General features: G+C 42.7%; 1 protein-coding gene across 3 annotated transcripts in view; it reads left to right on the forward strand.

The window, feature by feature from the left end:
• FARS2 (phenylalanyl-tRNA synthetase 2, mitochondrial) overlaps positions 1–14,539 on the forward strand; it is a 531,358-nt gene extending 516,819 nt beyond the window's left edge. For all 3 annotated transcript variants that reach the window (XM_019522113.1, XM_019522137.1, XM_019522107.1), the window contains one exon: positions 14,247–14,539. In XM_019522113.1, the coding sequence (XP_019377658.1) occupies positions 14,247–14,385 (139 nt within the window). In that variant the 3' untranslated portion in view covers positions 14,386–14,539. The remainder of the gene's footprint in view (positions 1–14,246) is intronic.
• The last annotated feature ends 832 nt before the right edge of the window (positions 14,540–15,371 follow it).

Here is a 15,371-nt window from a genome sequence, read left to right on the forward strand (position 1 = left end):
CCCCGAAAAAAAAATCTTTTTGCTGTGATTTCCTTCCAGGAACTACCTCTTCTAATCATGTCATTATGTACCTCCTTTGTCTGGTTTCCTCATGGTCTTCGCCTTAGATCATGCCTTTAATATGCATATGCAGCATGCCACATGGTATCTTGTTTTCATGTATTCTTTACATGTGCCCAAACCACATCAGCTTCTACCTTTCTACTTGTATCTTTCAGTTCTCGTGATTTAGCACGCTTCTTGTATAGTCATGCCTCACTTGATCACTTCTCAGCTTCCCAGGAATCACCTTTAGGAAACCCGTTCTTGAAGGAATAGATTGATGATAGACTTAATATTATGGCCAGACAGCTGATAGGGAAAATGAGAGTCCTCCTTCCAGTTGTTGATATTGAGGAGGCCTGTAACAGTGTGCCACTAGACAAAGTATAGGAAGATTAGAAAGATCAAATATCTAAGGAAAGCTAAGGGGAATGGATTACAAGAATGTACAAAATGTAATGAATGTACAAAGTTAACGTTACATGGTAACAAAATGTGGGGAGGCTGAATGGTTTCATGTGAAGTGTGCAATGTAGTATGCAAAGACAAAATGATAGATTTCATAGACATCAGGGCTGGAAGGGACCTTGGAAGATCACCAAGTCCAGCCCCCTGCCCAAAGGGCAGGAAGTCAGCTGGGGTCATAGGATCCCAGCAAGATAAGCATCCAATTTGCTCTTGAAGGTGTTCAATGTAGGTGCTTGAACCACCTCTGATGGCAGAGATGGTTCCTTTCGTCAGACTTACAGTATATGAAGAGAAAAAATGAAATAAATGGTTGTACAGCACAATAGAGTGAAATGGGGGAAGACCAGAACAACATTACTTCGTTACATCATTACATAAGTACTGGAACAGTGTGGCTTGCTGGATGGGGCATTGAAGTTAGACTAGGGAAAGGTGGGTTCTGCTCCTGGTTTGACACTGAGTTTCTGTGTTCTGCAGCCAGTCACTACATTTCCCCGTGCCTGTTTCCATCTGTGTAAAATGGGATAATAATACCTTCTGTGTAGAGTGCTTTGAGAGCTACAGACACAAATCATCATAAAAAATACTGTATTTGCCTGAATCCAAGACAGCTTTAAATTTAAAGTGCCCCTCCAGTAATTATATTCTATACATTGAAAATGTATATATTTGTTATAATTTTCCATGTGTAGAAGGTACTTTCTGGAGGGTCATCTTAAATTTGTCCCCCTACCACTGTAGTGGGGAAAGCAGCAACAGGGAGGCAAGCAGCAACAGAGGGGTAGGTTAGCAGGGAAGTCAAGTGGCCCACCATGCCTGCCTCCTTTGCCGTGCTTCCCTGGTGGATGCCTATGCACTCTGACGCCTGCCCTCCCTGCTGCCTGCCCCCCCAGTGCCTTCACTCCCACACTCCCCCGCCCCCCACTGCCTGCCCTTCCCACCCTGAATCACAGCTCCAGCCCTAGGGGCAAGGAGCACATGGTTGCTCCAGCTCCCACCTAGCCACGCAACAGTGGTTGCAGCAGTGGTGGCTCTGGCTTCAGCCCCAGAACTGGGTCGAAGCTAGGACTGTGGCCAGAGCTGCCACCACTGCCACCATTGCTGCTGCTGGGCCAGGCAAGGGTTGGAGCAGCAGAAGGAGGGGGACCAGGTGGCACAGAGGCAGGGAAGCTGAGGTGGCAAGGGGGCAGGCAGTTGGAGGGGAGGTGCCAGAGGGAGAGCAGTGGCTGCAGCCCTGACCCTGAGCCTGGGTCAGGGCTGGAGCCAGAGTCTCAGCAGCTGCCTGCCACAGCCTTATAGTCCAGTCCAAGATTCACACAGAAGTTTAGGGCTGGAAAGGACCTCGTGAAATCATGTGAGGGGCTTTTTTCTCCATGTTGAAGATGATACCTGATATTATACATTATATATGCAAACACAAGGCCATCCTTAGAAAAACGTTTTGATGGGATTTTTTTATTCTAACATTACTAAGACTAGTGAAACAGCAGGAATTTTGATGAGCAAATGACTGCTGTGGTAGGCTCCATAATTTCCCATGCATATTTCAAACATAAAGACTGCTGGGATCAGATGACCCCAACAAGATGGGCGTCAAGATGCTTTTTGAAGATCATCAGGGTGGGTGACTGTACCACCTCTGGGGGGAGCCTGTTCCAAACCCTCAGCACTCGACTTGCAAAGAAGTTTTTCCTTATGTCTAGCCTGAAGCGATCTTCCCAAGTGCAGGGGGCTGGACCCAATGATCTGTAAGGTCCCTTCCAACCCCTAACAGCTCTGTGGAGCCAGGCATCACCTTTCACCTCTAACGGCTTCACCAGCAAACTGCTGATTATTTTATTTTCTACTTCTTCTCTGTGTAGCAGCTGACACCGGGCCGTTTCCCCTTTCCGAAGCTTTTCTCTTCACCGTGCCCTCTAAAACAAAATCAGGTCCTTGTCTGAGGCACTTGTGCGTATGCCTGAGAAGAGGGGAATTTGGGCCTGCTTTATATTTTAAAGTACCTCACCGGACTTCGGGTCATATCCTCACTGATATGAATTGTCATAACACTAGTCAGTGGAGCTCTCATGGTTTCCACCCTCTGAGGATCTTTCTCATTGTTCAGTTAAAAACAAAAAGATGAGCCTTGCCTGCAAGAAGTGGGTTCCTTGGGAATAAAGGCATTATATAATGGTGGATAAACAGGACACAGCAACAGGAATGTTTAGCAGCTAGATATTGTTTTGCTGAGTGCAAGCAGTAAGTAGTCTACCTACTGGCCTTAGGTCTTCCTTACCCTGAGTTATCCTCCCCAGGCAGCAGCTGTCAGAGAAGCAATCAGGGCAGGTTTCTTGTGCCTGGCTCTGTGGAAAAAAAAATTGTCCTCAGGGAAGGAAAGTATTAGCAGAGAGAGAAATCGCTTTAGTTCAGGACCAGATGTGGTTACCTAATATCCATTAAGAAAAATTCCTTTTCTGGGAGAACAAAAATAATACTTTCTTTAATGGGGAGGAAAGTGATCATTAAATAAACAAATAATACAGTCGGCTGAAAACACCATTTCATTATTGTCGCTTGCTGCAAATTTTCCATTTGCAAGAACCAAAGAAGCTCAGTCGATGAGGGAAAGAATCCTCAGTTATGAATGTGTTGTCCTCTTTCCTAAAGACGGGTAAGATGCCCTAAGGGGAGAGCTAGGGAAATATTCTGGCTATCCAGGATCAAATGTCTTTGCCCTTTTGTTTTTATATTAAAAAGTCAGAGGAATTTCTTTTAACCTAAATGTCTTCTCAGTTTTGAAACACTTGCTTTTTTTCTGCTTCTGTGATCCTTTTAACATACTGGCTCCTGCTTCCTTCTCCCATCTTTCTTTATGATAAATTAAAAGTATGGGATGAGTGTGGCACTTGCCAACAATCCCAGATTTGTCTTTGCCCTTGCACCTTTTGCTCCTGGGTAGACAACTGTGCCCTTGTAGCATCCCATCTTGTCCACGAGCCGCTCTTCAGATTGCAGAGAGAAAGGATGATCTACTGGTTAGGGCAGTAGCTGGCACTTTGGAGACCTGAGTTCTGGTTCTCTGTTCTACCACACATTTTCTGTATGATCTTGGGCCCGTAAACTGAGCCTTAGGCCAAGATCCTCCAAGGTATGTCAGGGTGTAGCACCCATTGATCAATGAGGGGTGAAACCTCTAAATAGAATCTGTGCAGCTGTGGTGCCTGTAACAATCATTGTCCATTTTTGGTCAAGCCAGGCTTTTGGTTTCTGTTCATGAGAAATCTGTTGTTCTTCTATTGCTGGAAATGACCGATTCCCCCTCCTCCCCCCCCCATTATTTACAGCCATGGGACAATTTTGGGCTGAATTCTTTTCAAGTGTGTCACTTGGCTCCTAGAGTTAACCAAATGGGTGGAGTTTTGTTTAATAGAAAATGCTTAGGTACCTGCTTTCACTCTGATCTATCCCAGTTTCTTTCTCAGGAGCACGAATTGTTTTAAATTCTCTTATAAATTCCCTTTTTAGTCCATTATCAGATGCATTTTAATTTGACAGCAATATTATTTTTAGTAATACTTTTTGTAGCCTTTAGTATTAACATGTAGCTAGCAAAAAAAAAAGTGCTGCTAAATATTTATACCTTTTTTCTTTGATCTTTTATTCAGAAGGACTGAATAAGTATCACACTTCACATTTTATAAATTCTTCATATAGCGTTTGAAGGAGGCCAGCTCCATCTCTTATGTAGGATTTGTTCAAATTATTGAGATGGGATGTCATTTTTAGGTCCAGAGACAGCAATTCAAATGCCTTGAGCTCTTGCAATGCTGCTATTTTCAGGGAAAGGACCACACAGTGTCCAGTCCCCTGCACAAGTCATGAATATCTCCTGAACTGAGGTGTGCTTTATACAAATGAAAGAACTCTGGAGGATTTAATGCAGATGCCATCACTATCCTTGGAAGATAGGTTGTGTGCCTGTCCTACCTCAGTACCAGCTTCCTCTTAGTGGGTGCTGTGGTAATGCTCTAACAGAACTCCTTTGAGCCTAATGCCCACCATAGCTCCCACAATTTTGATTCAGGATGCTTCCATTTGGGCCGTGTCCACACAAGCGTGGACGTTTGGCTCACTGGGGACAAGTAGTAGCGACATACCTTGTGCTGCCACTGGTTGTCCCCAGGGAATGCCTGTGCCACACGCTCTCTGGTGTGTGGCAGGTTACCCTGGGTGGAGTAGGGGAGGCTGGGACCAGCACTGGGCTGACCCTTTACCTGGGGGCCTGTTGGGGCTGCAGCAGTGGCGATCCTGCCACTCAGAGCCTGGTCTGCAGCCAGAGTGCAGCTACAGCCAGGCTCCTGTTTTGAGCAGCACATGCTACCCCTGCGTGTGCTGCTCAACTTTTTTTTGCACAGGTTTTTTTGACCCCTGGATATCCAGGGGTCAAAAAATGCCCCCATGCTGCTCCCTTGCAGTGTGGAGAACAGCTGACTGTACAGCACGTGGCATCACAGACATGTCTGTGGCACCACATACCACATGACCGTGCTTGTCTGGACACAGCCTTGGAGTTCAGATACATCATGCTTCCATTCTCTGCTATAAGATGAGCTTCCTGGTTGGACTGGGACCATGTCTGGGTTGCAGACTTAGCATACCTGATAGCAGTGCCCTCAAACATGCCATCCATGCTGTTCCGTGTACAGCATAGTCCTGAGCCAGAAGCAATATGGCTGTGCCCACGCAGAGCTTCAGGCAGGCAATTAGCACTGCTGAGTGACAGGGTCAATTAGCCTGCCTGAAGTGGTTTGTTAATGTGGTCCATCCAGGTTAGGAGGCCACCTTGCACAGAGCTGCTTAGCATGCTTGAGGGCACCACTGTCAGAGACTGGTAAATTCACTGAGTAGACGCAGTCATAGATTTTGTCAAGGAGACAGACCATAAAGGAGAATGGGAATGTGAGGTAAGTGAACAGTAGTTTGCATTAGGCCCTATAGCAGCATATTCATATCAAATTGTAAATTTGTAAAGTGTTCAACTTCTGGATGATTAAAAAATTAATTGTTCCCCCTCCTTCACAATACAGACACTTTTTAAATGAAGATTTGAGTTGTATTGAAAGCTCAGTTTTCTGTAGGAAAAACAGTTTAGACAGGATATTTTGACCAGGCCTAGGAAGAACAAGGCCACTTGTTGACACTGCACATACGAACTGTGATTTGGCCCTGCCGGTAGCTAAATGATGGGTGTCTCTCTCTCTTGTCCTCTCTCACAACTAAACTGTTGTGTTATCTAGGTTCAAGTGCAAAATTAAAGGTGTTTCATACCCGAATCAAAGGTATCCTTATTTGCCACAGTGTTTGATGGTGCTAAATTGGTAGATTTTGTTTTTGTATTTTGTGATTTTAGGGATTTGTCTGTTATTTCTTACTATTGCGCTGCCTGTATATTCTTGTTCCTTCTCACTGTGGGAAGTCCTGGAGAAAAAGTAGGGACTTCACATCATGTGCTGAACATGGCAGGTTTGGGAAAGTCTTGATCTCGTGTGATCACATGCCATGTTAAAGGATTGTCCATTGTAGACTTCACTGCTGGCTTCTGAAAGATTCAGCCTCAATAGCTTAGAGATAGTCACCCTATCAGAAATGTATACTGCTTAACCATGAGGCACAACAAATGCCTGATGGTCACAGCTGTATTAAGTACTGATATTGAGACAGGTTCTATGATATCCAGCCTCCAGTCTGCCCTGAGCATTTCTAGATTAGGACTAGGATTTTGAACTAGATCCAGAATCAGATAGTAACGCCAGTGGAAACTAACATTGCACCAGGCAAGAAAAAGATTATTTTGACTTTTTGTGCAGATTGGTATATGTTTATGAGGAGTTCCCTTTGCTTTTATCTGTCCTAGAATGGATATTCCACCACTGCTGATATAGTTTCCTGCCTTCCTGTTTTGTCTGCTAGAGTTCTTCAGTGAGGCATAATTATTCGGGAGAATGGGGAAGAAAGAGTTTTGGCAGCCAAAGCACTGATGTTTATGGATACATGACATATTTGATTGTTCCCCTGTGTTTTCAGTAGAATAGATCCAGCAGCTGACAGGGTTAGTTTTTTTAGGGGTTTTTTTTGTTCTAGTGGTGTTCTGGTAAAGTCATTGTTTTGATACAGCCAAAAAGACAAATATGTCTCTCTCAGTACCTAAATAGTTAAATGACATGGCTATGCAGAAATGGGAAATCTGAATCAAAACTTCATCATAGTTGAGTGTATTCGAATAATAGATTGTCATTCAGACATATTTTTTCTGGAGATATAACATTTTTGCTTGCTATTGACTAAGAATCTGGAATTTTTCAGAATGTGGGCATTTTTGAAGCTAGCTCCTTTTAGTTTAACTAGATGGCAGTTAAACGTGACATAACATACATTCTTCCTCTCTCTTAATAATGTGATGCATGCCTCAGTATTTGAAGTTTGGCCTCAGATTAAGAATTTGATCTACAAGGGGCTTGAGATAAGAGAAGGACTAGGCGGCTCAGGGATTGGTAATGAGATGGAGAGAGAGAACTCTGGTTGACCAATTCAGATTTAACCAGGTTAGGAATGAACAGAGAAAGCCCTTTTATCCCTGAAGACTGTGAAATGACTTAATAGTGATCCCAGTCTAGTTTCTGGTGGGTAAGTATCCCACTGTAGCAGATCCTGGCCTCCGAGGGCTGTCATGATGCCACCACTCAACTCCTGCCCAAACTCCAGCTCCTTGGGATAACCTCCCTTCCTTCTTGCTTGCTACACCTCGATGTACTTATTCTCAGTGTGAAAGGGAAGCTGCTCCAGAGTCCCAGAGTAAGCCCAGTCCAGCTCCAGCTTGCCCCTTTGAACACTCCAGCATGGCCCTCCAGGCCCTATTAGTGCCTCAGGGTACCAGTCACCTTATGAGCTATTTGTGGTGTCTGGCTGCCCCTATAGCCATGCCCATGCCTTGCAGGTGTCACTCTGTCACCATTTGCCTTTCTGTACAGGCTTCTGTTTCTCAGCCTTAGCCTACAGGTTACACTGGCTGTTGAGACTGTCATCTCCATTGCTAACCTAGCCCACTGGCTTTGGCTGCCCCTCTCTTGTGCCCCTGCCCCTGGTGGGGCTCAAAACCTGGCATACTCCTCAGACATCCCTGTGGGCTCCTTTCCACCCCTAATAGCCACATCCAGTGCTGTGGTAAAACTGCAACAAATAATGCAAGGCAGCTGTTTTAAATAAAACATTCAAAGCTTCCTCTGGGTCATCATACTACGGTAGCAGCCTTCTCCCAGCTCATTGGCCCTCTCTGAGCCCCTGGGGTACCTGATATAACCTGCAGCTTATAGCCTTTGCCTGCCTGAGCTAGCGGGAGCTCTTCTCCATGCAGAGCTCCAGGCTTCTCTGCCCTGCTGCCTCAGGAACCCAGGCTTGTAGCTCCTGAGCTCTTCTTCCCTTCAGGTGCTCTCCTGATCGGCCACAGATGTGCCATCTCAGCTTACTGCACCTAGGCTGCCATTGCCCCCTTTTCTGCCTTCTCTTCCACAGATAATCCCTGTTCAGTTGCCTGGAGCCCTTTCTGCTGCAGTCTTTCTCTTGAAGTAATAGGAACCCCTGGCTCCGTTACACCCACTAACTTAAAAAAAAAAAATCATTACGATAGTCAACTCTGTTGACTATGTTAACAGTGCTGTGCTGGGCCTTTGGAAACTGAACTGTCCTTCTACCAGATGAGGGTTAAGTGATGTTGGAAGGTCAGAGTCAAGGAGACTGGGAGCATCTACATGTGATGCTACGTCACCATAGCAATGTGCTACAGGGATATAGCATGTGTGGGCAAAAACCGTGATGCTGCTGCTACGTTGTCACAGCAATGCGTTCCCTCATCATAGTAGCTAAAATAACTGTTTGCTGTTGGCACAGCGCAGTACGGGCTGTTACTGCACCATCATTAATACTTCCAAAAGGAAGTACTAAATGACAACGCAGGAACAACGGCGCCATAGGAGCACGTGTAGACGCACCCACTATGTCCCATTCTATCTGAATTTCATAGAGAATTTTGTTTTCTGTGGTTATTAATCCAATGCCTTTCCCCAGCCTCAAGTTCACTTTAAATAAAAATGTGGCCATTTTTCAAAATACACTACAGGACACAATGTGCTGCTTTCAGAGAAATGGCATATTAGCATTTGAAAGAACTGATGGGAGTGCATCTTTGGATAAGGGCTTTTGTTCAGTCAATTACTGAATGTTATATCCTACATGCATATTACTATGGTAATTGAATTATTTGCCAGTGACAGCATGGTATATTACACAAGCCTTTTGCCATTTTCCATGATGCAGTTCCTAGCAGTTCCTAGCAAAGAGCACTGTTTATCAAGTTAAAATTTACAGTATGACATATAGCAGTTGTGATTACTACAGTAGTGGTGGATGTGGTTTTGAAAACATGAAGGGAGAAGAAAGAGCAATTACATTTTTCTCTGTAGTATTTGATAGCATGACTGTGTTTTCTTTTGAGCTGGAATCTAAAGAAATAGGAGTAAGGTGCATGGAAAAAGCAGCTTTGGTTTGGCTAACACCTTCAACCTGAACTCTGGGATGGGTAAAAGCTCCAGTCCTTAGAGGCACTAAACTGGCACGTGCACATGCAAACACACATATGTCCACACATATGCTATCTCCTGAGCATGCATCTCCCCCTCTCCTTTGTCTCCTCAAACACAATTATATTGTAAGTTGTGTGGTGGGAACAAATACCAAATGTCCTTGATATCAGGGAGAGCTGATAACTGCAACAGCTCAGCTTAAAAACATTACAGACCTTAACTCAATCTCTTTGCTCCTCCTCTGTGGAGGTTGAACTCCAGGTATGAAGTAGATATAAAGGTAGGTTATGAAATGCTATAGGCAACATAGAATAACTGTTCCTTCTGAATTTCAAGAATGAAACCCTTCCAAAAGTTAGCCAATATCTATTAGCACTAAATATAATTGCACCTAAATATCTTGCAGCCTTCCATTCTAATTTCTCAGTCCTATTCAGTTCTGAAACATGAACTAGCTTTGAGAGTAGTTTTGACCTATGTGATGCAGCACTAGAAGGTTTGCAAGATGCTCAGTAGCTTTGATGTTCTTCGTGAGATAGAGCAGTTCCATCTCCACATCTGAGTCCTGGAAGAATACTCTCATCTACAAAATGGAACTTTCTTTTCTCTACCTAATGTCTACAACACTTTTAAGTATTTAAAGCATAGCTTCTGCAATGTCTTATTTGCAATACTCATGGTGTACAAAGTGAAAGTATACCTGGAATAATGAAATGAAAAATCGTTACAGAGGGCATGGATAACTGTGGTTGATGCTGGAATTAGGAGACCCAGAAAAAAAAATCCTAAGAGCAGCTCACTTCTAAAAGCATGAAAGGAATATAGACCTAAGAAGGTTATTCTATGTATAGAACTCTCACTTTAAATTATTTGTGTAGGAAGGGGTAGAAAAAGCAGCGAGTAGCACTGGTGAATGATAGTATTCCTTTGTTCACATTGTCACAGGGGGAGATTATCCACTTTTCTTTCTTCTTCCCCAAAATAAATCTTAATGTCTGACTCTGTATTATCTCTGTCCCAGATATGCACAGTTGGTAGCTATGGAGTTCTCCATACCAATTGCCTTACTTAAGGTGGATACATTGTAGAAAGAAAGTAGAGCACAATTACTTGTGTATAAATATGCTGCTGCTAGGTTTTTCCTTTTTTTTACACTGATACAGGTTGATAACTGCTGGCATTTGTTCTTTGAGTGCCTAATCCTCCATGCTGTGTTCTTGTCTAATGTTGAGGCAGGTTAACCGGATGCTGGGTATATGAAGACATTGTGTTGTTGGTAGCTTGCTGGGTCAAATAGATTGGTAATCAACCTTTACTCAGACCATCCTCCAATAAATGCTGTCTGATGGGGGCAATGTGATAATTCGGGTTTTGCTGGCATAACATGTTTTTATACAGTGGATTTATCTACTCCTTTGGCTGGATCTTGATCTCAACTGGTTTTCTGTTGACTCCATCCTTAAGTAAGGATAAGAAGACTCAGGTCCCTTTATTTTATGCAGTGCTTTGATATCACAGTATCAAAATAGATCATGTTGACCTTCAGAGTATCCTCATGAAGTGAACCTAGCCTGAGGATAAGCAAAGCTGCAACAATTGAAGGAGATGCCAGTTCCTGAAAATCCATAAGGCAAAGCTTTTTCCCCTAAAACACACCAAAGAATATTAGGTATTGCTTTACCTGAGTATTGTTCATTGACTCTATCTTTATTTTCTCTTGTGGCATCAAAATACATCACTATATGCCTGCTACATTTTTCCTTTGAGCAGTGCTTCCCTGTATTTACTGTGTTTCATTACCTGAAAGCTGCAGGCTGGTGCAGAGTAGACTGTGACACTCAGATCAATTAAAGCCTAATGAAAAGAGAAAGAGCCTGTGAGACTAAGCCACATGGAATTGTCTAAAGGTGCAGTTTAGGTAAATCATGTCCACGGCACTCAATGTTAATCCTCTACATTTGTTTACCTAGCAAAACTGCCTTCCCAGTTTTTTGGTTTGTATTTTCAGCTGCTTGAAATACAGATCTACAGCCCCTACAATGAAGGGCTCCAGAATTGTGTGTGGGATTGACTTGATTAAGTGCTATGCTCGGCTCTCTGTGTTTCTTTTGCAGGTCTTGATGCAACATTTTTTTTCTTAATTCTTATTCTCCTTCCCTCTAACTGGACACATCTCATTTACAAAGGGTGGGATCACAAGCAAAATTGTCAACCTGATGCTAGTTATGTGGTTTCATAGTTACTGCGCTGTTGGATAGTAAAGCATTTAAAAATCTATAATACATACAATAAATATGATCCCCTCTTAATTCAGTCCCTCTTGTATTCCCTCTTTCCCCCCACTAATTCTAGCTTCAGCCCCATCTACTTTCTGAGCTGCTTTGTGAGGCATCTAGGCTCTTTTTATTTAATTCCCTTCAGATGGCACATTTTCCACAACACTCAAAAAAACTAGCAAAGTCATGTACTGACCTATTTAATTTCTGTCTCTTGAATGAACTGCTCAACAAAATTAGGTAAGTGGCTTGAGTTTAGGAAGGAACAACCTGAGTTTATGGGCCAAGGAAAAGGGTTTTCTTCAACACAGTGATTAACCAGAACCAATTACCACATTTTCCAACCTTGATCTTGTCCACACTAACAGAAAGAGCCAAGATTAAAATGTTCACATCATTTTAAGATGTGCTAATGCTCTCTAATGGGATATGTTTTGCCAGGGTAGACAGAATTTCAAGTGCAGGCTCACTATTGTGTTGTTTCTAAGTAGTCGTTCAGCCAAAGATCTCAAAAACATTTCACCAACAAATTGTTATTAATGAAGTTGAAAAAAGACCCCACAAGGCAGGAATAGTTGCTGGAACTTATACCAGTTGTAAACCATTTTGTGTGATATTCAAGGCAGTTCACGTTTAGCCCATGTAACTGTTTCCTTTGAAACCCACCTTTGTCTCATCACGTTCCATTATCCTCATTATCAAAGGTCAGCTTTGCTGTCCTATCTGTTGGCTTCTCTGAAAACCAAATCCAGGATGGACTGCTTACACATGGATTCAACATCTTTCCAAAAATGGACTGCAGGAGTGCTACCTTCTTAATTAAATCCCTGATAAAGGCACATTCCTACAGTGCTTGCAAGAATGTGGCCGAGGGATTTTAAGGTAACCACAGTTAGCTAACACATTTTAAAATGGAACTTGTTCTTCCTTGGGCTAGGCGCTAAGTCATATTTAATTTAGACTGTGACTTCACTGCAAAAGCCAGGGTTGTTTTAACACCAAGATAGCTAACTTGAGATCATTGTCTTGCTGTAAAATCCTAGTGGAGACAAGACACTACTTCACTGCAGGTAGCCGAAGAAAACCTCACGCAGGCAGAATAGGGTTACAGTAACGTGATGTATTTTTCCAGTGTAGACATGACCTGAGACTGGCTAGACTTCTTTAAAACCATTTAAAGGTAAAATTTTGCTAGCCTAGTAGCCTAGATCTTTCCAGTATTCAATAGCTTTTGCTCCCAATTTTCTTTTTAATTCTTACATGTGCCTTCAGGATCTCTCAGAATTTTCCTTTCACCCAATTTCGGAGATCACCTTTTGGACTACCAATAGTTTATGTTTGGTTTGAAATTAGAAATTAAAAGCACACTGTACCTGCAGCTAGGATATTTAAGTCCAGTGCTGTAGTTGTAAAAATAGTCTGTGTCCCATTGTGTGTTTCTGGTAGAGATCATTCACTGCAAGTTTACAAAATGTCTGTCTTCACCTTTCACAAAGCTGTCACACTCTCTTGCTCAGTATATAATTTTGCTCCTTTCCTACATTAACCTCTCTTTCTCTGCTAACACATTAACTCTTAGTTCCTTCCTTTATTTTCTCTTTTGTTTTTAAGTGTTTCCATAACCTCTTCCTCCTTCTTGTCTCTCTCATCAAAGATGCCTGTCAGCAATTCTGAAGTCACTCCCCTTGCCTCTTTCTAGTATCATTGGCCTTAATTTACACTGTTAGAAGATGCCTGTGATAATACAGGAAGTTTAATTTCTAGCTCTCTTTGCAGTAAAGTAATCCCACCCAGTTCATTGGTTTCCCTAGGTTGCACTGCCTAACTACTAGATCATACACTAAGAGGCATGTTGTGTTCAGTGACATCACAGGAAGGTACGGATTAGTAGGGGCTTGGTGTGGTGTATGGAGCTCTGTAAATGAAAGCAGATGTCATTCTATTTTTGCTGAGTGGCATGCCTTCAGATGCAAAGGGGTCTTCCTGCTAGGTGCCAGGGTCAGGGCAAAGCAGCTGCTGTTTTATTGGTCTCAGTGGGCACAGAATGTTAATACTATTCCGCACATCTTTTTGCGTCCCTCCTGCTCTCCTTAGTGGAGACTTCGTGTTTTTTTTCCTCCATTTCTGTACTTCCTCAAACTAAAAAGAGCATAACAGTCTGAATTAAAAAGCACATTTTGCTCTTTGTGTTTAGAAAAGCATGAAACCACTTGGAGTAGTAAGGGCAGCAAGGAAATCATACAACTGGTTTGGCCCAACATGAGAGAGACCTGCAAGACATGTCGCCCTAGCACAGGGATAAGCAACATTTTTGGTCAGAGTGCCGAGAAACCCCACAATGTCTACCTTGTAAGGTGCAGGTGTGCTGGCATGTCATGTTTTCTAAAAATTCAAAACCTGGTGACAGTAAATAAAGTTTTATTTACTACCTTTGTTCTTGTGTATTCTTTGGGGGTGGGTGGAAAGGAGTTGTTCTTTTTTTGTTAAGCATGTTGTGATGAGAGAGAAAAAAGAAAAAATTTAAATTTAAATTACCCACCACCTCTGCATTGTGTATTGTAGCATTACAGTGGGCACATCTACACGTGGCCCTGACTGTGCATTTGGTACTGCGCTATCCTGGCAGTGCACGGTTATTTTTAGATGCTATAGCACTGTAGCGATGAGCTACGGCAATGTAACTCATTGCTACGGTGACATAGCATCTTGTGTAGACATGCCCAGTGATAATTTAAATAACTAGCAAAAGAAACAATGTCCTGATGAGGAAGCCTTTACCTCTGGAGTGAAATGTCTATTTGCACCTATTTTGATTAGTCCTCCTTTGATTTATGTTTTCTAGGACAAAGAAGGTCAGCCATTGCTATCGCATCACCTACCGTCACTTCGAGAGGACTTTGAGTCAGGAAGAGGTGCACAATGTTCATCAAGCCATTCAGAAGTCAGCAGTAAAGGAACTGGGAGTAGAGGGGAGATTCTGACATCCCCAAGCTGAAGATCAGAACTTAAAGTCATTTTGGCATATTCTCTGCAATGAAAGAAAAAGGATTTTGTGGCTGCGTCATGTCCGGAAGCCTTTTGATAAGTGGGGAGTGGTAGAACTTTAAGATAATAAAGATTACTACTGAGAAATCATTGACAAAGCACTTGCTCATTGTTTTAAGAAAGGGGGGAAAGCAATAATGTAAGATTTCCCTCCTGTTACATTAAGAAATACTCTGCCTGGTGGTTTTCTGTATTGTTAATTGGTCCCTGGGTTCCATTAAAGTGTAAACACTTGGCATTATTTCTGGGTTGACAGGATCTTCCATCCACATAATAAATGAAGCAAAACAGAGACACATTTTAGCTCGAAGTAGAAGAGCTATTTGATTTTCTTCTGCCCCTACCCTGTCCCATTTAAAAAAAAAAAAAATTACAATGGGGTCTTCTTTTTCTAAAAAAAGACTCCTTGAAGTATACTTGAAGATTTGAGGTCCAATTGAAGTTAATTTCCTAGAGTTTTGGTTTGGTCCCTTGTAGGACCAGGTGTGGATTATGACACTGAGTGTAAATCTAACTTTTCTCAAAGTCCTGGGTGTTCGCATGTGGCTTCTGAATCACTCCCAGCTTTACCCAGACAAAAATGGAAGGAAGCCTCCTAGTGTAACACCTCTAGCTGCATGTTTCACATGCTTCAAATCAGTGTTCCTCAGATGTGCAGTGCACCATGGCAGAACATACCTGTTCTCCTATCATCACCAAACATTGATAGGACATGGAGAAAGAAGGAAGGCTTGAAAGAGAAAGTGTATGAATTCCCATAATGTTACATTTCCTACTAGAAATCATCCACTCAAAGGCATGACCTTTAACGTAGAAAGCAGAGCTTTGATAAGACCTCCTCCTGTTTCAGCCACCAGTCACCTTATGGGCTGCTTGGTTCTTTCATGCCAGGTTATAAGAAGCAAATTCTGGCAGTGGAATA

This window comes from Gavialis gangeticus, unplaced genomic scaffold (genome assembly GCF_001723915.1).
Source record: "Gavialis gangeticus isolate Ggan-Ray unplaced genomic scaffold, GavGan_comp1, whole genome shotgun sequence".
Taxonomy (NCBI): Eukaryota; Metazoa; Chordata; order Crocodylia; family Gavialidae; genus Gavialis; species Gavialis gangeticus.